General features: G+C 42.2%; 2 protein-coding genes and 1 long non-coding RNA gene across 3 annotated transcripts in view; 2 read left to right on the top strand and 1 right to left on the bottom strand.

Moving 5' to 3' along the window:
- LOC142202758 (gastrokine-1-like) overlaps positions 1-5773 on the bottom strand; it is a 474099-nt gene extending 468326 nt beyond the window's left edge. Inside the window, exon 1 of the mRNA XM_075273066.1 lies at positions 5763-5773. The gene's annotated coding sequence lies outside the window, so the exon portion shown is untranslated. The remainder of the gene's footprint in view (positions 1-5762) is intronic.
- LOC142202762 (uncharacterized) overlaps positions 1-27155 on the top strand; it is an 827816-nt gene that overhangs the window by 148694 nt on the left and 651967 nt on the right. The gene's annotated exons all lie outside the window — the stretch shown is intronic.
- RASSF2 (Ras association domain family member 2) overlaps positions 854-27155 on the top strand; it is a 54316-nt gene continuing 28014 nt past the window's right edge. The window contains exons 1-5 of the mRNA XM_075273053.1: positions 854-1007; positions 11053-11142; positions 14384-14459; positions 17584-17735; positions 21565-21632. Coding sequence (XP_075129154.1) covers positions 11084-11142; positions 14384-14459; positions 17584-17735; positions 21565-21632 — 355 coding nt within the window. The 5' untranslated portion in view covers positions 854-1007; positions 11053-11083. The remainder of the gene's footprint in view (positions 1008-11052; positions 11143-14383; positions 14460-17583; positions 17736-21564; positions 21633-27155) is intronic.

The following is a 27155-nucleotide window of genomic DNA, read 5'->3' as shown; positions in this document are numbered from 1 at the left end:
TCTATCTATCTATCTATCTATCTATCTCTCTTATCTATCTATCTTTCTATCTATCTATCTATCTATCTATCTATCTATCTATCTATCTATCTATCTATCTATCTATCTATCTCCTATCTATCTATCTATCTATCTATCTATCTATCTATCTATCTATCTCCTATCTATCTATCTATCTATCTATCTATCTATCTATCTATCTCCTATCTATCTATCTATCTATCTATCTATCTATCTATCTATCTATCTATCTATCTACCTAATCTGTGATCTGTCTACCATACATTTAGGTTAAGCTGACATGAGGGGGGCCATATTTCCCCCGGCTGCGAGTAAATGGGGTCTTCAATAAGTCTATTCATTTGCATTAAATTGCCCACCACCATTACAGATTTCTGTTGTACACAATCTGCATCATTTACATCACATGTGAACTTATCCTTAGTATGGCACTTGCGTGGTGTCTTTGCCCATGTCTTTACATTACGCCATGCCTCCTGTAAACTTTTCACTGGTGTCTGTATAAGCATATAGTTATATATTTTGGCCTGCCCCTGGCATGACGGGCACTGGTGGGTTACTTCTTGGCTGCAGAGCTTCCATGTTTCTGGGACATGCAGCATATCAGATGGCCTATGTATCACTTAGCAACTTTCCCACGTCCCTTGAAGTATGACAAAGGCTGGGCCCCCCCTCACCCCCTCCTGCCATGCACCAGTATTTTAAGGCTGCTTTCTCAGACAGATGCTGTGACCAGTACACCCCCTCCCTGTCTTAGCATTGTCTGAGAGAGTGTACGCCCAATTGAGGGCAGGTTATCCAATGAGTGGCGGGCCGAGGCACCACCACCAGCTGTTATTGGGCAGCAGGAAGGACTATTGAGCCATCTATCACAGTGTATAGAGTATAGACACGGCTCCACCATACACAGTGACTTCCCTATATTGATGGGGAGAGGGGCAGACACTGCACCCTGGGAGGACACATACACAGGAGGACACTATAAGGTGAGACGACTTTAATTGTCCCCATTTTTCTGTCGCCCTTTGTTGTTATTGTCTGCTCTTAACCCTATCTGCATCTTTCCTTTTACCGATTCCTGTTGTATCATCTCCTCGCACGGTTTACTGATACTACCCAAACATACAAATGTAGCAGAGTTGAGTTTGTCATTTAAGCATTTGGAGCGGCATCGCGATACGCCGCTAGGTTTACAATGACCTTAAATAATACGCCGTGACATTCTGATGTGCCAAATAACGTAGATTTTGTACACTGTATACAACCCGGCTTTGCAGAAAAAAATAAGTTACATGCTGGAATTTCTTTGCCTCTGTTAGTCGAAAGGGTTAAATCCGATTCCTTGGCGCGCAGGCTGCGTATGTGAGTAAAATGCATTCTGCTGGCAGGACAGCAACTTTCCTACATTCCCCGACATTGCTCATTCTGCATTAACCCCTGTACTGAGGATCCTGAGGTATCTACGTATTGCATGCATTGGTAATGTATAGATGTAGCAGAGGCGAGTTAGTTGTTTGATACGTATCGCAGTGATATGATGCGTTTGCCTTGGTTTTATATACAGCATTGCAGATATACGAGTTTTATTAACCCCGTGATACGTAACATACACTATAAATGACAATTCAGTACCGCGTCTGTAGTATATGAATTCTGGCGCATTGTTATTTCGTAGTAATATTATCTGCAATACGTGGCTGGATATAGAATGAATATTCCCATAGATTGAACTGCCATAGAGTTGACATAGAAGAAACAGGTGGACGCAGCGAGGCAGGAGCCAATAGTTTGGAGTGGCGTAAATGGAACAACTTTACAAATTGGGTGCAAGATCCATTAGGGAAAGGGTGAATAGAGGTAGGTACCCCAATAGTCCATCATAGGACACTTCCGTTATGTCTGCCTAATAATCTTTCAATAACTGTGAGCTTTGCAATTCACTAGAAATCTTCATGCAATGGAATGGACAGTAAGAAACTGCTTTCAGAGCTTCGGGGCAGGTTCTATATTGGGTATAATGGTCCCTGCATTAGAGGTTGGGCCCAGACCTGTGGAACAGAAGGAGCAACTCATGTTTCATGACAACCGCTTGCCCTAAAACTCCTTACCTCTTGGACCCTGTGCCAATGCACAGGCTGCATAAGCATATCTCCCGGTTGTCTCTCTTTTACAGGGACAGTCCCTACTTTTGATCCAGAGGTGATCCAATGTCAAGTTCCTGGGCCTCAATGGAAAATATGTAATGGTGCCCCTACTTGCCCTGGGCTCTCTGTAATACTGGTGTCTTCCTATGCTTTAAAGAGATCTTTGGGCCCCCTGAGGCTCCAGAGACTGGTAGTGATTGCTACCTCTACCCTAGTCCTTCTGTCCCACTTTGTCCCTTAAATGTCTCATAGGCCCAGTTCACATCTGTGTATGGGTTTCCATTCGGGGAGTCCACTTGGGGACCCCCTCCGAACAGAAACGTATTCCTCTTAAAAGAGCTGCCACCTTTGGAAACCCACGGTCAGTGGTGTAATTAGGAATGGCAGGGCCCCATGGCGAACTTTTGACATGCCCCCCCCCAACCGACACCGATGACCTCGACCGACCCCCTCCTCCGCACTCTATTATGTCCCTTAGTAAGCCCTGCACACGGTATTATGTCCATTAGTGGCTCCAACACACAGTATTATGCCCCATAGTGGCCCCTGCACACAGTATTATGCCCCATAGTGGCCCCTGCACACAGTATTATCCCCCATAGTGGCCCCTGCACACAGTATTATCCCCCATAGTGGCCCCTGCACACAGTATTATGTCCCTTAGTGGCCCCTGCACACAGTATTATCCCCCATAGTGGCCCCTGCACACAGTATTATGCCCCATAGTGGCCCCTGCACACAGTATTATCCCCCATAGTGGCCCCAGGACACAGTATTATGCCCCATAGTGGCCCCTGCACACAGTATTATCCCCCATAGTGGCCCCTGCACACAGTATTATCCCCCATAGTGGCCCCTGCACACAGTATTATGCCCCATAGTGGCCCCTGCACACAGTATTATCCCCCATAGTGGCCCCTGCACAGAGTATTATCCCCCATAGTGGCCCCTGCACACAGTATTATGTCCCTTAGTGGCCCCTGCACACAGTAGTATGCCCCATAGTGACCCCTGCACACAGTATTATAGCCCATAGTGGACACCCATAAACAATTATTATATTCTGGGGTCTTTTCAGACCTCAGATTATAATAATCGGAGACCCGGGGGAATAAAAACATAAAAAAATACTGTTTTTTACCTGTCCCCCGACTCCTACGCTGTCTTCTCCGCTGCCGTCCTTGTCCTATGACGTCGGACGTCACATGACCCGGGAAGCAGGCCGGGTTCATGTGACGTCAGACAAGAAGGAAGGAGGCCTGGCAGGATCGTGGAGAGGTAAGTAACAGTGTTTTTTATGTTTCTTACCTCTCCCGGTCCGTCGATCATTATACTCGGGGGTCTGCAAAGACCCCCGAGTATAATGATAGCAGCGGTAGTGGCTGTCACCGGGCCCCTAATGTCCCGGGCCCTGTGGCAGCTGCCTCCGCTGCTATGGCGGTAGTTACGCCCCTGCCCACGGCCTCATAGACTATAATGGGGTCTACCGGTTTTCTGTCCGAAAAAGTAGGCAATACACCCATATGGTATGTCATCCCCAGCCCCATTACAGGGTGGGCCCAGATCTGTGGAGAAAATAGAACTTTTGCAATAAGGATTAACTTATGCTTGCTGGCAACATCCCCCCTCTAAATATAGGCATTACATACTATAAATGGGCTTACATGGGTATCCTACTGTACTTTCTCCAGCCGTATTAACAGTTCACATAGTGCTCATCTGAATACATAGGGTCCTATTATATAGTGGAGAAAAAAGCTCAGCTGTTCACTGACAGGGTTAATGATCTCCAACAAGGATCACAAGCCTCCAGCTGATCTGACCATATGGTGGCACATGGAACGCCTGTGGCTTCATCATTAGGGGAATATATGGACTTGGTGTTACAGTATAGGCATGAGTGCATACAGCATTGCCATATGCATCATGGTATGGTTGGGCAGGTGTATTGAGGTGTATGGTTGGGCAGGTGTATTGAGATGTACGGTTGGCCAGGTAAATTTTTTCACAGTGGACTGAGTAATTGTTCATCGATTCATCAGCCATAATAGTTATCCTTTCGGCCCACCATCTAATGTGTATGGGGGGCCTCTCACATTCAGGCCTGTTGGAATTTAACAAGCTCAGTCTTATTAGCAGATAAATTACCGCCAGAGGTGTTTACCAGCAGCTTACTTCCTTGTCTCTATTAAGAAAAATTGTATGCATTGCCGAGCCAATGGTGCATGTGTATGGGAGAACTGGCCCTCCCAGAGGTGGATCCTGCACCTATCACAAGAACAGGGCCCCATTTAGAAAGGGGCTGCGCATGTGTGAGTCTCTCCAGTCACTTGTGCGGGACTACCAAAGGCTATTCCGGAACTTGTGAATAGAAAGAGCTGCACATGCATGGCCCCTCTTCATTTACTTGCAGGAGTGATCTGGGCCCTGTTTTCGAGATAGGCGGGAACCACGTCGTCATTCAGGTATTTCTGACATATTCTATGGATATAGCCATAAATACTGACACTAGACTATCCCTTTAAAATAGACTGGTGGTTGAACAACTATTGAACAAATGACGATCTAGTGACCAATTCTTTCAATAATGCAGCTATAATAGTCCATTATGACCCGTACCGTCATGGAAATTGGCCATACATTTCCAGGCAAAGGGACATATTTTCTTGCAACGTTCATATTACTTGGACCTCCCGTCACAGTGTTCTAGGCTGATCTTAGTTCCTGTGGTTAGCAATATAGATGGTCCTGAGGAGTCACCCAACTTTCTAAACTCCAAATATTCATTGCTCCAGGAGTTCCAGTCCCTACAGGAGCTGTAATAGCTTCATAGTATGTTTAACAGCTCGCTTGGAGAGGTCAACTCAAATATTTTGGGGGATATTTTCCTTGTCTAGTATTCTATTTGTGCATGAAAACTATGAGAATAGAGTTTTGTTTTTTAAGAAACAGCTCTAGTCTATAGATCATGTCTGGTATTGCAATTTACATCTTCGACGGAAATCCTGATTTTTAACGGACAGCTTTGTAGCCAATGGGGTCCCACGGGCTCCGTTTGTCTCCACTATTTTTGCAGTACGTTTATTGGAAACCCAGTGAATGGAAACTGGGCTCTTAATAGCCAAGTGTGGGGCTGATTCTGGATAAAAAATAAAAAGCAACCTCCTTAATTCTATACAGCTACAAGCTAAACTACACGATGTGAGTCACAATACAAGGAGACCCAGAGAGCAGAGATCTGGAGCCGCTGCACTAAATGGAGCTTTGTCAAGTGTCAACACTTCCTTTTTTTCTCTTCTTGCCATGTGATGTGGTTTCCTGTCAACATTGCACCGCTGTTACCGGCGCTTCGTGCTGCGACTACAGGCCCTTCTTTATAATTACAGACACATTAGCTTTTATTATACACTCTCTTGGTCATCTATAAATGATAAAGTCTCTTAATATCAGGAAGCCAATTGTCCTCTTGATGTTATCGCTCTTCAATGCCGCATCTACGCGCTGTTATTTGTGGTCCATGTTTCCTCCTCCGTCGGCCAACTTGGATCCCAGCAGAAGGAAACGGGAAAGCCATAATGACAGGTTTCACTACTTCTTTCTAGATCGGATACAATTTTGCTTTTTGGCAGAAAAATATATCAAGGGAACAAGGAGGACAAGTATGGTGGTTCAGAATGAGCGTTACTTGTAATATATTACTGTATTATCATCCGCACATTTTGTCCCTCTTTCTGTTCTTTGACATGTAAGGGGTTTTGCAGCCAAAACCAGGGGTGAATTATGGAGGTTGAGCATCTTTAAACATGTATCCTCTGAATGGTACCTTTACACTAGCCGGGGGACCCAAATGTCAGAGAGGCGGACCGCTAAAACAGCGGTTACACACTGAGCCCGGGGGACCCCATTGACTATAATGGGCCCCATCAGGTGTCCCTTGTTTTGAAGCTGAAAGTGGCAGAGAAAAAAGTCCCCCATGCATAATATGGCAATTATTCTCACTTGTCGGATGTCTAAAGGTTTTGGCCACGCCACAAACAGTTAAATATCTTTTTGCATTTTATTACTGCAGCCTTTTTCGTGATAGTGGGACGGTTTGGCAAAAAAGAGATCCCTCTCCCAAGCGGTTAGTACATTTACAACAGTTTCTCGGCAACCAGAAACACGCCGTCACTATGTTATCGACAGAAAATGCTGAGAAAGACAGAGGTTTTATTTTCACAGATTTTGCTGCCTTTTAGCCAAAATGGAATGGCTTGAAAAGGAATGGGAAATATAAAGGAAGCTCTCATAAGTTAAATCCACTCTTGAATTTGGCTCAAAAATCTGCAACAAAAATCGCTGTGTTGTTGCAAAGTGACGGTTTGTAGTCAGTAGGATTGTGTGATCACGGCCGATGTAAAGGGATTTTAAGGGCAGAGCCACACGGTGAGTGATCGGTGCACAAACTTACCAGTGGCTATGACTAGGTTCATGCTAGTGCTGGCTCTCCGTCATTCGTTTCCATCAGGGGACACAAACAATGGAGAGGCGGACCAGGCCGTTAAAACAGCACACGGAGCCCATCGGACCCTATTGACTGTAATGGGCTCTGTCAGGTATCTAGTGTTTTTAAACCGTGTTTATAGGACGATGACGGATGTGGCGTATCAATTCAAGGCTTGGATCCTGGTTTGGATCACTGGGTACCAACCTAATCCAGTTTGAATAAATCCATGAAGCAAGTAGGAAAGACTAAACTCCTTGGAAACCTCTTTAAGGGCCTATTCCCATGCTCCGTTATTGGCCTGACTTGGAGGATTGCTGATGGGAAACCTCCTAACCAAAGTTGCCATTCGGTTCCAAGAACCAAAATACGTTCGGACACTTGTGAGTAAGAGGATGGTTTCTTTGGTTGCGAGGTCGCGGAGTTCTGTGATCTTACAAACTAGACCTAGCTTGTAATTACTGTATAACACTTGTTATCTGCTAATGTACGCCACTGAAGAGTCACAACTTTCTACATACAATATCTACTTCATTATAGAAGACTTTAGTGAAGAATGGAGTGCCCGTGTGCACCCTCATGATTGGTGGATGACATGCCAAGATCAGCATCTGGGAGAAGACAGGCCGGACATAGAGGTCTATTGGGTACAGAGGGTGTAGTGTCGGCCGCAGTGGAGCGCCATATTGTAACCGACTCAGTGCCAGTTATCTATAGTTTTAGATGTTTTTTGCAGTGACAGCTTGCAGGACTACTTGCTGCAGACATTCGGCACCATGTTTTCAGTATGTGACCCCAGCCCTACCTTTAGTTTGTGTTAAAATGGCACCGCTATAATAAGTTGATCACATGGTGGGGTCCTCAGCAATCTCTATGATAAGTTGTTATAGAGAAAGGGGTCCATATTTTCTCAGCCTGGGGCCTCTTCTGTTTGTGTCCATTAAAGATCAAAACCACATGTGTGAACTAGGCCACATATGTCACAACTTTCAGATGATTGAAACCAGTATTCTGCAATGAAACGTCTGACACCGCTGTAATGACAATGAACTTCACCGTCTTATCTAAATTGAAGGTGATAAGATACTGCTCTGACAACTAGGACAACATATTCACCCTTCCCTTTGTCAATTGCTCCCCCATCAGCATGTAAGAGAGGAAACTCTCTGACTTTAGGAAGGAAGTGACTCTGCGATCACACGGCTCGATGACAGGCCACATCTATAGTTTCATGTCTACAAACAGGAAGCCTAATACAATTTAGAAAGAGGAACAGAAATTCTACTACTGTACCTACGCACAGAAGTCCGCACATCTGTGGAGAGTATTAGGATAAGGCTTTCCAGGCGGTTACATGCGCTTGGAACAGGTAATTATACTAGAATTCCTGGAAATTCAGCTGTCTTCAATTGTAGGCTTTGAACTTTGCAAAAAAGTTTGGAAATTTTCTAATATATTTTTGTACTATATTTTCTTTCAATTCCTTCTCTTTTTTAATATCTCTACTGGCTAAGGACCCAACAGTGCGGTAACCCCATTTGGCCACTCCTGCCCCAATAGCCATGTGATTTTACAAATAAGATTGTGGTAAGAGATATAGCTCAGTTTTATCTGCAAAATTGCACAACCCTTGGGAGTTGTGGGTGTGCAGGGCTTCGGCCATGGACAGTTGCTACACAGTCTGGCTGCTCAGTATACTTTTAGGTTGTAATTGGGTTGTTCAGGAGCTCACTGAATCCTCCTATGCACATGGCCAAGTTCAGTCCGGGTGCTACGGCCCAAACAGAGACCGTTTTCTATGAACATGAACAGGACTCAATCGTGTACAAGTGCCCTGACAGCTTTTGCACCTTGTTTCATATGCAACATGGTGTGCCTAAAATTGTGCTGCATTTCTGTCTGAACCTCAGCCAACTTGTAAGTGGTGTTGATACTTCATTGCTCTTGTCCATCATAGAATGAGAGCATGGCGCTATAATGGTGATAGAGTGAATAATACTGGCACATCGCCGTCTGTCGGCCTTCACACTAATATTAGCTTTCTTCTGACATGTTTGGTTACTTTTCTAATTGTCATATCTGCAGTACTTTTTCTTCCCATAGAAAAGTGAACAATACATAATAGAAGAAGGCGTCTTTTGTGTTTTTACATCACAGTGAATGAGACTGAACATAGACACAGGGGATCCATCTTCTGCATCAGTCTCTATTAACATTAAAGTCCATTGCTCTCATCCAAGTGGTCTCGGCCATTTCTGCAATCCCATAGAATCCTAAATTCCGTTTATGTCCTGGTGGGAAAGTGTGACAGATGGGCGTCCTCTGTCCTAGTGACCACTAGAGATCCCAAAAATTAAACACTCATCTATCTAATATATGGATCACTGATTGTGTGGCTATGTAATATATTAACTCCTGGCCTATCGCTTTAAGATTAGCGTCATCTGCAGTTGACAGGTGACATTCTTACAATTTATCTTCTGACCTAATTCTTTCATCCCCAGCTTCTAGGATGTGTCCATTTATTGGGATATGCTTCAGTGATGTTATTGTAATCTGAATAAAGGGTCATCCACATACAGATTTATTGACGTATAGTGATCTTAGTATGTGTGTGGGGAAGGCAATTAGGTTGTAAGTAGTCACTGGGGACATGACCAGATGTGAGCGATACATTGGAGCACATTCATAAAACTGGCAGAAGACAATGCTCGAATAAGGTGGAAATAGGTATATAGATCACAATGCAATTACAATGTCTATTATCTATCATGCTGCACACAGTCGATCACTCCCTTTAACCGTTGAGGCGTTCTTTCCTTTTATTGAGCACAGTGAGTAACCGTCTACAATGCAGGTGGGTAACCAGCCGTCACACCAAATGTTTCCTGTAGCTTCAAATAAGATTTCTAAAATGTGGAGTAATTTTGAACCCTCCTTCCTTGCAAATGTGTTTCTTTTCATTATTTCTGGGATGACTTGTGTACACAATCCTCTTCCCTTCACATCACACGATCTGGGTAGAGTTAAATGTGTTGTACCAAGTTTTTAAGTTCTCCTCTAATGATTTGGACCCATGGGTCCCTCACCGATTCTGAGAGCAGGGTCCAATTCTCCCAATCTTATGGAACGACAGGCCTCAGGTCTCTTCAGCTTAAGGTCATAGACTGCAGCCCTTGCATGCTCCTCTAAGATACTTTGTTACATCTTAGAATTTGTTGTTCTCTGTGTCCACAAGGCATCCTGGCCATGAGGGAACAAAACAGCCCCACACCATAATGTTCCCTCCATCATGCACTCTAATGATGGGAGTGATACATTGTGTGTGATATAGAGATTAGAGTGTCAGCTCCTGGGCTCAGGGATGATGGGAGTGATACATTGTGTGATATAGAGATTAGAGTGTCAGCTCCTGGGCTCAGGGATGATGGGAGTGATACATTGTGTGATATAGAGATTAGAGTGTCAGCTCCTGGGGTCAGGGATGATGGGAGTGATACATTGTGTGATATAGAGATTAGTTTGTCAGCTCCTGGGTCAGGGATGATGGGGGTGATACATTGTGTGTGATATAGAGATTAGATTGTCAGCTCCTGGGTCAGGGATGATGGGAGTGATACATTGTGTGTGATATAGAGATTAGAGTGTCAGCTCCTGGGGTCAGGGATGATGGGAGTGATACATTGTGTGTGATATAGAGATTAGAGTGTAATCTTCTTTTACCTCCAAACATAACATTGTGCATTTGTGCTAAAAAGTTCCACTATTGTCTCATCTGAACATATTTCATGAACACCATTATTGTTCAATGTCCTCCTAATGGTGGACACATGAACAGAGGTACACTTTCTTCTTTAGTATGTATTTTGCTGTTATTTTGGGATTTTTTCCCATGTCTTTCACAATTCTCATTGTGTTCCTTATGTAGAGTATAAACATTTGTGAATTTACTCCACTTTATTGGTGAGAACAGATTTGTCAGTAACCAGGTGTGGTGTGCCTTTATTTATTGGACAAAGCACCTGTGAAACCCATCCTTCCAATCTCACCTTGAAACACCTTTTATTCACAAATGTGTAGGTTCACTTACTTTTTTGCCCTGCAAAGTCAATGTTTACTCATTGTGTTTCACCTCCTCTTTCTCTATGTGTGTATATATGTATATACTGTAGCAAATTAGCAAATATGGCTGCTACTAGTTTGCAGGTGATAGTTTACTTCATACTGAACATTGTTTAGTGATCATTATTATGTATATGTGGTCGGCCCATGTATATAATATAAGTGAACTAGTGGGGTCCCCTATGAGATGTGACATTACTGCCCTATAATGATGACTGATCCTGACCTGAATAATATTACGCACAGAACGTTACTTACTCTATGATACTATTCTCTTGCAAGCTCTCCCACCCATAGACCAAGGGATGAACACATGGAGCAGTCTCTGGACACATCACTAGTCCCCTGCGGGAAGGACAAGTACATTTCCAAGTGAGTTTTTCCTATTGATGTCTTCCGGTCTCATCTTCTGTCCTCAGTATATCCTATGACTATTACTCTCAGTCATATCTTTTGCCCTTTGACATTGTGGGCCATGGATGACAACTAGAGGAGAATAAAACAGCGGTTTCCTTTAAGAAAACTTCCTTTCCAAAGGAAATTGAACAGAAAATCCTCTTCCGTCATGGGTAGCTTTTAGGATATTTCATCTGTGGGGGATTTGTAGACTTGCATCTGTTACATGGAATGGACTGCAGAATGTCCACAGCATGTAGATGGGGTCCAATACAATTGTCAAGACCTCTATGTAGATAGATGATATTATCATTGGGCATGGGCAGCTATATGTATAATGTATCTGCTCTTGGGTTATACTAATGTCCGCTTACACTTGGCCATCTTGGTCAGCTATTCCTTCTTTACCCTCTTCAGATCCTCTTGTACAGGTAGAATTGATTTAGTTTTCACAAGAATGTGACTAAGGATTGCAAAGTATTGAAGGAATGTCTAATTCACATAAGATGTCCTGGCAAGTGCCAATATATCTCTGCTTTTCTAAGGATAATACAGAAGTGGTGTTGAGCAGAAGCTATGAAGCACCTATAAGGAAGGGATATAGAAATCATTGAGGTGTCTCCCCCTTAGTCTGTGACCAGATGTAACTTATTGACCTCTCCATCATTCCTCTCCTCAGGGATGGAGCTGTGAGTTAGGGCCCCTTCACACTACTGATACACTGCCTGATTCTGAACGTTAAAACACGGTCAGAATCAGCGTATATAAAGCAGATCCCATTCATTTCAATGGGAGCCGGCATACGAGTGCTCCCCATTGAAATGAATGGGCTGCTTTTTACTCTATGAGCGCTCTCATTGAAGTGAATGGGAAGCGCTCACGTGTACGGCTCACCGTGTGAAGGGGCCCGGCACTCGGCTCAGTCCGAGCCGTACATACGAGCGCTTCCCATTCACTTCAATGGGAGCGCTCGTAGAGTAAAAAGCAGCCCATTCATTTCAATCGGGAGCGCTCGTATGCCGGCTCCCCATTGAAATGAATGGGATCTGCTTTATACGCGGTGATTCTGAACGAGTTTTAACGTTCAGAATCAGGCAGCGTATCCGTAGTGTGAAGGGGCCCTTAGATATAAGGCGTCCCCCACTGCTCTGTACTATATGTGGGACATCTCTTGTACAATGAAACTTCTGGGCCCAAATGCAAAATCTGCCTCAGGCCTTGTAAGAGTATGGTAAATCCAAGAATAAAATGGAGTATCCAGCACAGCCGTTCTCGTAATAAAAAATCTTTCCTCTTTATTTATTACACAATTCCAGATAAAAGTAAATCATCATCACACGTGTCACAAAAATACATCCAGGCTGACGCGTTTCGGAAATCTTATTCCTTTTTCAAAGCCTTGTAAGAGTATGCCCGAGGTTTAGTTTGTCAGGGCCCAAGTGCAGTCGGAAAAAAGTTACCCTCTCTGGCTTCAAAGTAAAATTATTCATTTTTAAAATTATATTATACAATTATTGATACTGTATAATTTGATGAATAAAATTTTAATGAATTTGAGGAAATTTACCGCTTTGGACTATATAATCCCAGTTATAATCTATATAATGTCAGTATTCTATACTAGTATCTTAGCTTTAAGTAATGTGAGATGTGACTCCAAAATAGGGGTTATAAAGTTATCACGTGTCTAATATACTGCTGTATATATTGTTGTGAGAATACCCCATCCTGGTCATAAATAAATCATAACCCCAGATAACCTGTATTCTATTCTACAGAGACTTTGGCACATTAGTCAGTCAGTACAAATAACATGGACGCCAACCTACCAGGTGATACAAAGAAAATACTTATTTATCTGTTTGCCGCACAACGACTGCCAGTTAACCCTTAGGCTCAGGCCCCATGTTGCGGAAATGCAGCTTTTTTTTGTTGCAGATTTTGTTGCGGTTTTTGAGCCAAAGCTAAGAATGTCTACAAAAGGAATGGGAAATATATAAGAAATGCTTATGCTTTTAGCATTTACTCAATCCACTCCTGGCTTTGGCTCAAAAAACCGCAGCAAAATCTGCAACAAAAAAAAAAGCTGCGTTTCTGCAACATGGGGCCTTAGCCGCAAAGGGCTGTTTCCATCTCAGTAACTATGGCTATATCCATAGGATATGCCTTTAATATCTAATAGCTATGGGTCCCACTCATATCTTGAGAACAAGGCTCCAGAAAGTGAATGAAAAGGGGACATGCAAGTGTTTTTGACGCTTCTGTTTTATACCTTTAAATCTATGAGAATATATTCGGCAAGACCACACCGTGCCCAGCAGTCTATGAGGATTTCTACGGCACTGTGCGAATAGGATATCATAAATCTTATTGATGACAATGTAACATCTGGCCGCTGAATGTTCCAGGCTACTAGTACAGGGGCGTTGTTACGGGGTGTAGCAGCTGCACCCAGGCCCTTGTCAAAGGCCAAAGGCCCCATTGAAAGGAGACACTAGTAGTAGAAATGGCGGGGTAGAGTAGGAAGGGGTCAGATGCCGATTTTACAATGGGGACCTTGATCCTTAAATTACTCATCTGTTTTCTAGCTGAACTACTTGGATCCTTCCCATAAGTATTAGCCAAGAATATGGATAAAAATAATAATTTGAATATGGCTTTATATACACTATACAGTACTATTAATCCAGGGATCTGTCCTGCATTCTGTGGTCAGGAGAAATATTTTTCCCATTTAATTTCTCTATTTTTAGATTTTTCTGTATCTTCTTACAGTTTGGTTTCAGGAGACGTTCATTTTTCCTAATACAATGTAGTGAGCCTTGATATAAGCATTATATTATACATGGATATAGAGTAACTGTACCCTGTCAGGGCTGTTTGTATACGCCTACAGTAACATTGATGTGACCTAGATAATTCACTATCTCACTCTGTACTATAGACTTTGCACATGTCGCTCATTGAACGGTTCTTTCCACCGAGCTTTGGGAGGACATAATTTAATATAAATGTCATTGTCAGATAATGTACTTGCCCCAGTGCATGATGGGAGTGGCGCTTGGGAGTGTAAAGTATAATGTACTTTTCTCCCCTCCTCCATGGGGATACACACATGACGGATTGTTCTATATATAGTTGCCCCAGTTTTGACTATAGAAGTCTGGGCATTTGCAGTATATTCACACATTCAATAATGGTAATCTGTCTCCTCTAGGAATGAGTTGCTGGCACATCTGAGGAATTACAACTTGTATTATGAAGGACAGAATTTACAGCTCCGACATCGAGAGGTAAAGAAGTAATAATACTGCACAACAATGGCGTATATCTTCCTCTATGAATATTTTACAATCTAGTAAGCAATATCCTCATGAAAAAATATTTAGATCTTCATAAATAGGGTTGAGCCGATCTTAACTTTTCAGGATCGATTTTAAAATCCGATTTCCAGTCATTTTTCATTCTAACCCGATTTCGATCCCAATTTCGATCCCAATGCAAGTCAATGGGATTTTTTTTTACTAATCGGAGATCGGATTTTAAAAGCAATCCTATTCACTATATAGTATGGAATCTAACAATTGAACGCTTTATTTGTTAGAATCCACGCTGTGTAGTGAATCACTAAGTAGCCAGAGGATTTTTTTTTAAATCCTCTGGCTACTTAGTCCCCCCTGGTGTCCACTTACCTGTAGAGATGGCTGCTTCGGTGCCTGGTGTTCTTCTTCGCCTCACTACTGCTCCACGCTGCTCTTCTCACCTCGCTGCCCCCTGCCTCCCAGATTAGGAGAGTGTGGGCGGGTTAGGAGAGTGTGGGCGGGTACTGGGAGGGGAGACGTCACGTCTCCCCGCCCTGTACCCGCCTACACTCTACTAAGCCACAAGCTCCGCCTTCCTAGTTCTTTAAACACTAACCTGGGAGGCGGCGGCAGCGAGGCAAAGAAGAAGGAGAACACTAGGCACCGGAGCAGACATCTCCGGAGGTAAGTAGCTACTAGAGTTGTTAGTTTAGTCTCCCATTAGAATGAATGGAGGCAGCTGGCGCGCAGGGGGTTAAGGCTGTGTGCCGGCTGCTTCCATTCATTCCTATGGAACCGCAGCGGAGCCTTCACACTGAGTATACACTCCACTCAGAATGAGCGGAGCGTATACTCAGTGTGAAGGCTAAGCAAAGCATTGTGGGAAATAGTACCGATCTCGATCCCACCTGAAAAGATCGTGTTCGGAATTCCGATCGCGAAATTTTCTCGATCGCCGATCGGAATCCGATCTTTTCCGAACTTGATCACTCAACCCTATTCATAAACCAATATGACCACATGTACATCTCATAGACGGATTAGTATACGGCTTTATGTTATTCCCGACATGGCTGTATATAGTAAATTCTTAATATTCCTATGCAGTTGTTCCTCTGTTACACCCCCTGGATAAGTATGAATAAATTGACAACTGGGCAGTGAGATAAGCCCTGTTGCCCTCCCGTGCTGGAGTCATGGGTTTGAATCTGACCACGCGCAACATTTGCATGTTACAATGCTCACCTCTTATGTCGCCATCACCCTGGTGGTCTCTGCTGCTCTTAGTTTACTTGTCCTTTAGTACAGGACATGCACAGGACCATTACAAGTAGTCACTGGCCTCAGTGATCTTTTGCTGTAAATGCAAGTGTAACAAGCGGGTGATCAACACGGTAGTGATAACTAAATAGGGCTTAGAAGGTTCTTTACTGACTCTTGGACAATACATAAAGAATTTTTCTCTTTCTTGGGCAAGACATTTGACACACTACTGGGGTGGCGCTGAATCTCACTGTCTGGTCACCAGCTTTCAGTAGACCGTTGTCCTCCTCCTTGGTCTCCACCCTAGGCTCCTTGTAACTCTGTTGTCTAGTGTCATCTCAATTCATTTTCTTATTGGTGCGTGACTCCATGAGTCTTGATCCTCTGTACTCCAACTGAACTGTGTGTCTTATGCAATGCACCCATCTCGTACTCCAACATGACCAGCACCCTCTGGCGTTCCGGATGGTTAGTTACACTCCATGTTCCTTCTGAGGTTGGTGAACTACTGAGCACCAGAGCGTCAGCATTGGAATGTCGGGAGCTTTTAAAGGGTGAATTTTGTATATCTTACTTTATCACATTTGCTATCATCATGGAGCTTTTTAATGGTGTCCAACTATAGACTGCAGGTTTTGACCGTTATACAATGTAGCTGGCCATACACATTAGATTCTGGATCGCTGTAGTTGGTGGACAGTCATTTGTACGTAAACTTACAAATATTCCATCCATACAGCTGACCATCAAATAAAATTGGTCACAACCAAAATCGGGTGCATTTAATTTTTTCGTTCACCTGTCGGTTGTAGCCGCTTATGTAGGAGCTGGTCTGACAGACTTGTGGGCGACTTGTCTATTGTATCAAACTATTGACTGATCAGAATCCCTAAAGTTTGGAAAAAACGTTCTTTTTCTATCACTAATGTATATTTCTGTGTGTCATATCAATCCGCTGTGAAAAAAGAAAGAATATAAACATTATTCATTAAAAAAACCGTATCTAATAGGAAACAGTTTTTATTTTAACTTATTGAAAAAATTGAATCAAAGCATGCTGGGAAAGCTTCAAATTACCTCTATTACTTAGTATTATGTGCTGCCTATAGAATACAGGTAAGGGCTCGTTCACATCTGCGTCCGGTCTCCGTTCTGCAGGTTTCCGTTTCCTGCACAAAACAGAGGCAGGAGACGGAAACCTGCAGGACTCCTTCTCACCCATTCATTTGAATGAATTTGAAAGATCTCCGGCCGTGAGCGCCGGTGAGCGTTTTATGCTCTCCGCCGTAAAACCGTTTTTTAAAATCTGGACACAGTCGGACATGCAGTACTCTGTGTCCGGTTTAAAAAAAACGGTTTCGCGGCAGAGAGCATAAAACGCTCACCACCGCTCATGGCTGGACCCGGTCTGTGGTTTCCGTCTTCTTGCATGCAGAAGACGGAAACCACAGAACGGAGACCCGAACGCTAGTGTGAACCTAGTGTAACATTTACAGGCCCGGTTGATAAAGCCATGATGGCCATGAGCATAACACAACGGCCTACATCCCTCACTATGTACAGCTGGTAAAGGGAGTCATATGATCAAATGAGTACAGATCAGACCAATGGACATACTGTAGATCATGACAATATTTGCTAGTCCATTATTAGCCCTAGGATCATTGTATGAAAATAAGAGATTAATTGAATCAGAAAATAAGAGATTTTACCTTCGGCTATCTTTGATGGTCAGAATTGTCATGACTATATGGTTTCATACTGTTAGAATAAATCTATAAGGATTTTGCTGTATTAGTAGATCTTGCTCATGCTTATATGTCCATATTTCATGTGATATCTTCTTTCACAGGAAGAGGGAGAATTGATTGTGGAAGGATTGCTCAATATCTTCTGGGGCTTGAGACGTCCTATTCGACTTCAGATGCAGGATGACAATGAAAGGATTCGCCCGCCTCCATCATCTACATCTTGGCATTCGGGCTGCAACCTGCTCAGCCAAGGGTCAGTACGGCTTCAAAGACTGTTGTGGTTGTATATGTGAGTTCACACTGGTGATATTACAGTAGGATCCGCCATTCAAAATCTGGAAAAAATGATCCTACTCCCGTTCACTTCAAAGGAAGGTTCAGGTGGAGTCTGCCTGGAGATCGAGCAGGACACTTATCTCTTTCCTTTTCTTCCATTAGATGATGATATGATAAAGTATCTGATCTTGCTGAGGATCTCTTTCTCTAGGTAATAGCTCACGTAGAGGTCGCCATATAATAACCACATGTGGCTAAAATCCTAAATTTGGATTTAGGAATTTTTGCCTCTTGTGATGAGACAATAACCACAAAATGTTGCGGGTAAGGATTAAGACACATTCTAGTTTTCTATGCAGCTTTTGAAGCTAAAACCAGGTATGGACACAAATGCGAGTTGTGGTGGCCACATGTGGACAAAACCACACCCATATGTGGTGGCTAAAGTTTCAAGTAGTTTATGACTTGACTGCAGGAGTTTGCTAATAAGGCTACATGCACATGACCATGAGCAGTGTACGGGTCAGTAAAAATGGCACGGTTGGTCCCCCGATTTATATTCGTGTGTCATCTGTGATTTTTACTAACTCATACATGCAAATTAATTGACCGAGCCTCCAGGGGTATAACTACCGGGGCAGCAGAGTAACAGGTCCCAGGATATTAGGTGGCCCAGCAGGACCTTATACGGTGGAGGAGTCACAAGATGGACACTTCTCCTCCTGTCTCGGTGACTTTGGCACCAAATCTCCTTACAGGCCCTAGAATTGCACAGTGTGGAGAGGGATCACACCTGAGTGTTTGGTGTCCCTGCAGTCAGTGTCCAATGTGATGGGATGTCAGGGTGCCCTAGATGTTATGTGTGAATGAGACACAGGAGACACATTAGCAACTGTAAAGGTGATGCTCACAGCACAGTTCACTAGTCAGATCTTCCAATCATAAGTAACATAAAGGCAGTGTTTTCTTAGTAAGCAGTATGCACTCTCTGGGTACTCTACAAGCTCGCATGGAGTGGTCACAACTCTTCACTCCTCTAGTCTACTGTCCTTTTCCATTGTGGTGAATACGAAGTGACACCTGGACTTAGCCAGGTGTCATCTCATAGCCATTATTGGAGAAATGCAGGGCTCACTGTTAGGCTGTGGTGATGTTCTCCAAGCACAAATGGTTATTGCAAGATGTGGGGCCTGATGGCATGGGGCAGCCTGTTGTGGCCTAAGTACCTGTAGACTGCACTACACTATAGCTATCAAACAGTAGGTTCACACTAGGGTTGGGTTTCCATCTTGCTGGTCCACATGGGGACGCGAAAGACAGAAACCCTGACCACTTTAAAAAGTGGAGAGTATAATGGAGTCCGCCAGGTTTTTGCCCAGTTTCTGCCAATTTTATAGGTAAGTGGGTGACGTGTAAAGTCCTCCGCTGATTTAAGTGGAATCCTAACGTAAGCTAAATCCTTCCACTCTCTATAATACAAAAAGCAAAGGCCACTGTTATCTACAGAGCAGCGGAGGAATGGCTGATTAACCCTCAAGAAGCCAGTGCATGGCTGGGAAAGGGAAAGTGCTATAAACACTACAAAATAGTGTAAAACATACAAAACATCATAATAGCATTAAATATAACACTTTACCTACATTCACTATGTGTGTTTGAAATAGAAAAAGGGTTATATCCTTGAGAAGAAGAGATGGGATTGTTGAAATCTGACTGCCCAATCCTTTTCTGACATTACTGAACAGCGTTGTGGAATATGTTAACTCTGTATCATAAAGGAGATAAGATCATCATACACAATTGCATAGAAGGTTAAAGGACTTGTCCAGAATTAGATCAGCATGGCCAGGTTTTTATTTTTATTTTGCAAAGTCAGTGCCACGTCTGTCCTTGGTCTTGTCTGGTACTTCAGATCAGCTGAATTGAAGAATATGTGATAGAGTTGCTGTATCAGTCACAACCTATTTATAGGCATGGCACTTTTTCTAAAATAAAGAAGCTTTGTTCTTATAGCCCTTGACAACCTCTTCAATGCCAAACATTTAGTTTCTCTAGAACATGGGGATGATGAACTATCTCAAAATTACAATTAAACGGAGGCCCCACATTGCGTAAATGCAGATTTTTTTGTTGCAGATTTTGCTGCATTTTTTTTGAACCAAAGCCAAGAATGGCTATAAAAGGAAATATATTGGAAGTTCTTATACTTCTTCCTTCTGCTCAATCCACTCATGGCTTGGCTCAACCCCCCCCCCCCCCCCCAAAAAAAAAAAAAAAAAAAAATAATAAAAAAAATAAAAATCTGCAGCAGAAAAAGCAGCGTTTCTTCAACATGGGAATTTGTCTAGTTGTTATATGGTGAAATACAATTACTGAGTGACAACTATGTGTATTCCAGTACTTGTATTGACAGTATTTCAATGCTTGCAAATGTCAGTAAAGGTCAAAATTGTAAGCCAAGTCCTAGGGCAGACACGTAATATACAGAATTATATAATGCAATTGCTATCTAGCTTTTGGGACCATTATGACTATATAACACTATGTGGTGCTCATAAATCTTTGTGAAGAGGACAGTACAGGAGATATACCATATATACTCGAGTATAAGCCTAGTTTTTCAGCACAGTTTTTATGCTGAAAAAGCCTCGCACGGCTTACACTCGAGTCAGGCAAAAAAAAAACCAAACATTTTTTTTTCTTTTTTTATTTGAGGGGGGGGGGGGGGGCTATGACCAGCCGCAATAGCAATGTATAGAATCTCCCATAAAATAGTGAAAAAAAGAAGCTGTAAAAAAATAACATAAGTAAAAGTTCTAAATCACTCCTTTCCCTAGAATACATATAAAAGTAGAAAATTACTATGACACACATACACATTAGGTATCCTGTGTCTGACAGTGCCCGGTCTACTGAATATAGGGGATCTGCAGTGCTCCTGTTCCGTCAGGAAGGGGTTAATAGGAGCCTTGCAGATCCCCTATATTCAGCCAGACTGAATTCCAAGTGGGGGAAAAAAAACAGTCCTCAAGCTCAGGGAAGGGACAGACAGACAACCAAAACACCCCCTCCCCTTCCCCAGCACCTACTGCACCCAACTCGACCATTTTAATTTTTGAAATTTTCCATTAGCTGCTGCATTCCCCCCCTCGGCTTATACTCGAGTCAATAAGTTTTCCCATTTTTTTGTGGTAAAATTAGGGGCCTCGGCTTATATTCGGGTCGGCTTATACTCGAGTATATACGGTATCTTCTGCATATGGCAGAGCCATCTCCACCTCTAGAACTTCCCAGTGCTTGTTCATAGTCAGAGATTTGCTGATCTGCAAACCCTGGATGTTGGATTTGATTCACAAATCCCAGACTTTTGGCAATACTTTTTCTTTTCTGTATTCCAAGAGCAACACCATGTGGTAGAAACATCTGGAGCAATATCCACATGTAACCGTTCTGTTCTTAGGGAAATCTTCCATGATCGGTTTAAGCTGTACAACACAGAACTCCGAGAACAAAAGAACATCTAATAGGAGTTATCTGGCAACACCCTGACGACAGAGTTGGTGGTCACCGGCGTTCATGGAAATAGTCTTTATTGCTTTATATAAGCAGTCTCCAGCCAATTTTATTTTTGGAAAAATGTGATTTTTCATATTTGACTGTATCCATCGTCAGATATAAAGATAGATGTTGGCCAACTCCCAACTACTCCATAAACCCGTATGCTTGGCATAGCCGTATTGGAACCGTCATTGGTGAACAATTTACAGACTGTGTTTTCTCATTTCTTAAATATCTGTTTCTTTCAGAAAAGTCACCAAACCAGCCACCATCCCTGACATCCAAGTGACAGAGGCTGAGGAAGCCCCATGTGTTGGTAAGTTGGCAGTAATATATAGCAGCCATTTTACTTAAATATTTATGCTTAGAATTAAATATACGTGACCTTACATAATATATTCCCATAAGGTAAAAAATCTACATTTCTGTACATCTGACAATCTGAATCAGACTGCATGTTATGAAAACAGTGAAAAGGTCACTAGGCCCTATGCCTTTAGGGAACCCTACAGGCCCCCTCCTGCTGGATTAGTCCAATCTGTAGTGGCTGCAAGTAAGTTACCGATCCCCGCTCATGCCCACAGAGGCCTCTTCCAATTCCTCTTTAGCCTCCAGGGCGCCCTGTGTGCCGCACATTATGTATTTGTGTTGTAGCATGATGTTCGACACACAGGGCCCCCTGAAATGTGAAGAGGAAGGGGGAGGAGGTCGTGAGCAGGACGTAAGTTAATAGCATAGGGGTGTAATGCATCTGGTTCACCCCGGTTTTGATATCCAGTTGTATTTTTAACAACTGTCAGAGCCAGTGAGAAGTGGTGCCCTAAACTGGTTCTGCTATTAGTAGAGCAGGAAGTCTTCAATTTTTAGGCGGCAAGCCACATTAGGCCTCATGCCTACAAGTTGTGTGGCATATGTAGTAAATATTCGTTCATACCTGTCTGCTCCCGCTCTTTCCTTCTACGGGCGCACATGACATCACAACATTGTACCCAGAGCAGAAAGTCAGAGTGAGACAGGGAAGCAGACAGGTAAGTAATGAGCTAATACTCCTGTATGGAGGATCAGTGAAGGGGCCACTCTCCCGAGAACGCCATTGTCTGCCCCAAGTGTCCTCAGCGTTCCTAGTCCTTCGCCTCATGTAACCGCTGAGGGCATTTAGTGTCCTCAGCGGATGCTGGAGAGGGATTGGTGATATCACTCACATTTGTCACCAGTTCCTAACCTGCGCCCGCTGAAGAAACTAATTGGTCTCAGCGGTCACATGAGGTGCACATGTCACGGAGCACTGGGGACAGGTAAGTATGCTTTCTTTATTTTCCACCGCCTTAGACAGCCAAACAGGTTGCTCAATTCCTAGAGACCTCTATGGAGGGGGTTACATAGCTCCCTACATGTAATTACCTGGGGTTATAAATTGTGGTTGTATACAAGAAAAAAACCATAACATATGGTCAGCAGCTGTAACGCCAGCATTTCCAAATGTTATAGTAAACTTTGTGTTAGTACTGAGCTCAGTGCATTTGCACTATAAATGAATGCATCTGGGATGTGAACTAAGGGCAGCATGTGATATGTGACCCCTTGTACAGCAGTTACTGCAAAAACAGTATCCAAAGAACAATAAAACGCTTGTGTGTATGCCGTGTTTACAGCTGTGTGTCATACAACAGGAGTGATTTATAAAAACTAGTACAGGGAAAAGTAATATTATTCATAGTGACCAGTCTTTGGCTTTTATTTTTCTGAAGCAGATAGGGAACAATACTTTATTCTTGTGCTTGTGTTTGCAATATCACATCCTTAGAGGGATTAACCAAGAGTTTAAGAAATTAAGTAATTAGCTGGAAATATTTTCAAATGAAAAAACCCAAACATTTAAAACAATACAAACAAAAAAACCCCGCTCCTGACACCCCATTTCTGATGGTCTTTATTTTCTGGAATGATAAAATGGCATAGTGGCTTGTGACTACTATTACTGTTTTGTCCGATTTTTCACCCTGATTTTATAAAATATCTTGCGCTTATTTTGGTAGCTTTCTCACCTTGATTTTGGCTAAAAGCTCATCCTTAGTTTGTGAAATACCTCTCCTTTATATCGCAAGATCTCTCACCTTAATTTTTTTCAAGTATCGTCCTAATTTATTGAAATATCTTGTCTTGAATTAGCCAAATAACTCATTCTAATTTTGCTAGATTTATCACCCTGATTCTATGAAATATTTCCCCTGAATTTTGTGAAAATGTCTCACTTGATTTTCCAAATATCCTGCCCTGATTTTGAAAATATGTCTCTCCTAATTTCTTACCCTATTTTTTAATATCACACCCTGATTTTACCAAATAGCCCACCTTGATTTTGCCAGATTTCGTGTCCTGATTTTGTATCTTGCCTTGATTTTTGTGAAACATCTCATCTCGATTTTGATATACCTCGCCCTGATTTTGTCAGATTTCTCACCCTGATTTTGCAAGATTTCTACTGAGTTTGTGATATACTTTGCCCTGATTTTTTCCAAATTTCTTGCCCTGATTTTGGCAGATTTCTACTGATTTTATGATATACCTTTCCCTGATTTAGCCAGTTGCCTCACCCTGATTTTGCTATATTTCTTGCCCTGATTTTGTGATATACCTCGCCCCGATTTTCTGACTTCTCAGATTTCTTGCCCTGATTTTTCCAGATTACTTGCCTTGATTTTTCCAGATTTCTTGCCCTGATTTTGCCAGATTTTATGGTATACCTTGCCCTGATTTTGCCAGATTTCTCGCCCTTATTTTGCCATATATCTCGCCTGATTTTGCCAGATTTCTCCTGATTTTGTGATATATCTCGCCCTGATTTTTCCAGATGTCTTGCCCTGATTTTTCCAGATTTCTCGGCCTGATTTTGCCAGATTTCTCGGCCTGATTTTGCCAGATTTCTACTGATTTTGTGATATACCTCGCCCTGATTTTGCCAGATCTCTCGCCCTGATTTTTCCATATTTCTTGCCCTGACTTTGCAAGATTTCTCACTTATTTTGCCAGATTTCTTCTGAGTTTGTAATATACTTTGCCTTGATTTTGCCAGATTTCTCTCTCTAATTTTGCCATATTTCTTGCCCTTATTTTGCCAGATTTCTTCTGATTTTGTGATATACCTTGCCCTGATTTTTCCAATTTCTCACTCTGTTTTTTTTCCAGATTTCTCGCCCTTATTTTGCCAAATTTCTTGCCCTGATTTTGCCAGATATCTACTGATTTTGTGATATACCTCACCCTGATTTTGCCAGATTTCTCGCCCTGATTTTGGCATATATTTTGCCCTGATTTTTCCAGATTTCTTCTGATTTTGTGATATACCTCGCCCTGATTTTGCCAGATTTCTGACGATTTTGCAAGATTTTTTTTATTTTGATATACATTGCCCCGATTTTGCCAGATTTTTTGTGCTGATTTTGCCAGATTTCTCGCCCTGATCTTGCAAGATTTTTCACCCTGATTTTTCCAGATTTCTTGTCCTGATTTTTCTAGATTTCTACTGATTTTGTGACATATCTTGCCCTAATTTTCCAGATTTCTTGCCCTGATTTTGCCAACTTTCTCACTCTGATTTTTCAAAATTTCTCGCCCTGATTTTTCCAGATTTCTACTGATTTTGTGATATACCTCGCTCTGATTTTTCCAGATTTCTCACCCTGATTTTTCCAGATTTCTCGCCCTGATTTTTCCAGATTTCTCTCCCTGATTTTTGCCAGATTTCTTGCCTTGATTTTGAAAGAATTCTCACCTTTTTTGCCAGATTTCTTCTGAGTTTGTGATATACCTTGCCCTGATTTTGCCAGATTTCTCTCCCTAATTTTGCCATACTTCTTGCCCTTATTTTGCCAGATTTCTTCTGATTTTGTGATATACCTTGCCCTGATTTTTCAGATTTCTTGCCGTTTTTTCCCCCCAAATTTCTTGCCCTGATTTTTCTAGATTTCTCGTCCTGATTTTGCCAGATTTCCGTCCTGATTTTTGCCAGATTTCTACTGATTTTGTGATATATCACCCTGATTTTTCCAGATTTCTTGCCCTGATTTTGCCATATATCTCACCCTGATTTTTTCCAGATTTCTCACCTTGATTTTTTCCAGATTTCTCACCCATATTTTGCCAGATTTCGCGCCCTAATTTTGCCAGATTTCTACTTATTTACACAGAAGGTCGCAAGTGCAAAACTGGACCAAGATCCTCGCCACTTTTATCTGAATCTCAGTAAGACCAGTCTGACTCTTACAGACTAACAACTGGAGGCCTATCTTTTTTCTCTTAGGGGGAGTTCACACGGTGTAAAGTGGCACGCAATCTGGCACGTATATGCGTGTCAGCAGTTTGCGTGCTCAAAAAGATCCCATTGATTTCAATGGGAGTTACAATCGTATACGGCGCGTAATTTTGCGCCTGTATACGCAAATTGCACGCCACTTTACACCGTGTGAACTCCCACATACAGTATATGGGGCTCTACTGGCATAGATTACTGGTATTCATTCTTTTTGCGGCTTATTGCACCATATGGAAGGTTTTATGACATGTTTAATGATTTAGTGGTCCGTAGTAAAGGTTAAGTTTTTTGTTTTATTTATTAACACTTTTGTTTTGATTTTGTTCGGTGTATATAATTTGGTGCCCCTAATACAAATGTTAGATCCTATAGCATATCATACAGTATTAGAGACGATAAAATCTAAACTGTTACATTTTCCACAAGACTGTATATTCTTTACACTTCTACACTTTTGACACATGACTATATATTCCTTGATATGTATGACTAGCAATAAAACTAAACCTTAAAATAAGATTATAGTCAATCTAGGACTGTGGACCATGAGGCAGCATTACTGTCACATGGCACTAGCATTACTGGGATAACTCGTTCATGGGAAGGTCACACTGACAGCTGGACTTTCTTTATGAATTATGCATGGTATCAGCTGGTTGTAGCTTGGGCATGTGAATAATTCAGGAATTTGTTCTAACATTGGCGCTCCATGTCTGCTGAACTTGGTGTTCATAGCAACCTTGGTGCGCTCTTTAGAGCTGTGATACCAATACAGAGAAACAAAGAACTTGTAAGCAAATGATGCCAGGATCTGGCACTTATACGGTCACAGCTCAGCACCTAGCAGCCACACATCCAGAAGGGATAGGCTTACAGCGGACACCAGGATAGAATTCTAGTCCAATAAGAACAATTTGTATGAATACTAAGGCCATATTTTCTGGCACAGAGTTTACTATTATGTAAATCTTGTTATATCAGGGAGGGGTCCAAATTTCTTACTGCAAGTCTTCTACTTGGTTGACAAAAATATGTATCTACAGTTTAGGTGATCATGAAAATTATTCCTACTTTATTAACCAAAACAGTTACAATATTGCAAATATGACATATATGAGGTCAGTTTATAAATATGGTACCAAACTTATAGAAGATCCAATGCTTCTGTCATTCCATTGGAATCACAGAGATCACTATCAGTTCCACGGAAGATAACTGAACAGTGCTTACTCATGCGCTCCCCTGGACCACTCACATAGGAGATTTGGGGACCCCTTTGTGATTATTACTGGGTCCCTATAGCCCCAGATAAAATACACTTATACCATGAGATAAGTGTTATTAATGGCAAATCGCCTGTAAAGATAAATTTCAGTTTCTGGAAATATAAGTTATACAATTTTTGAATATACTTTCTATATAAAATCCTCACTGGTTTTCAAGATCTATGCTTACCGATATTTTGTAGGAATCTACATTGTATATTTCCAGTGAATACAGTTCCTATCTTGGCCATGTGATGGTCAC

The sequence above is a fragment of the Leptodactylus fuscus genome, chromosome 5 (assembly GCF_031893055.1).
Source record: "Leptodactylus fuscus isolate aLepFus1 chromosome 5, aLepFus1.hap2, whole genome shotgun sequence".
Lineage (NCBI taxonomy): Eukaryota > Metazoa > Chordata > Amphibia > Anura > Leptodactylidae > Leptodactylus > Leptodactylus fuscus.
The sequence above is the reverse complement of the archived record's forward strand: the minus strand, read 5'-3'. Positions and strand labels throughout refer to the sequence as shown.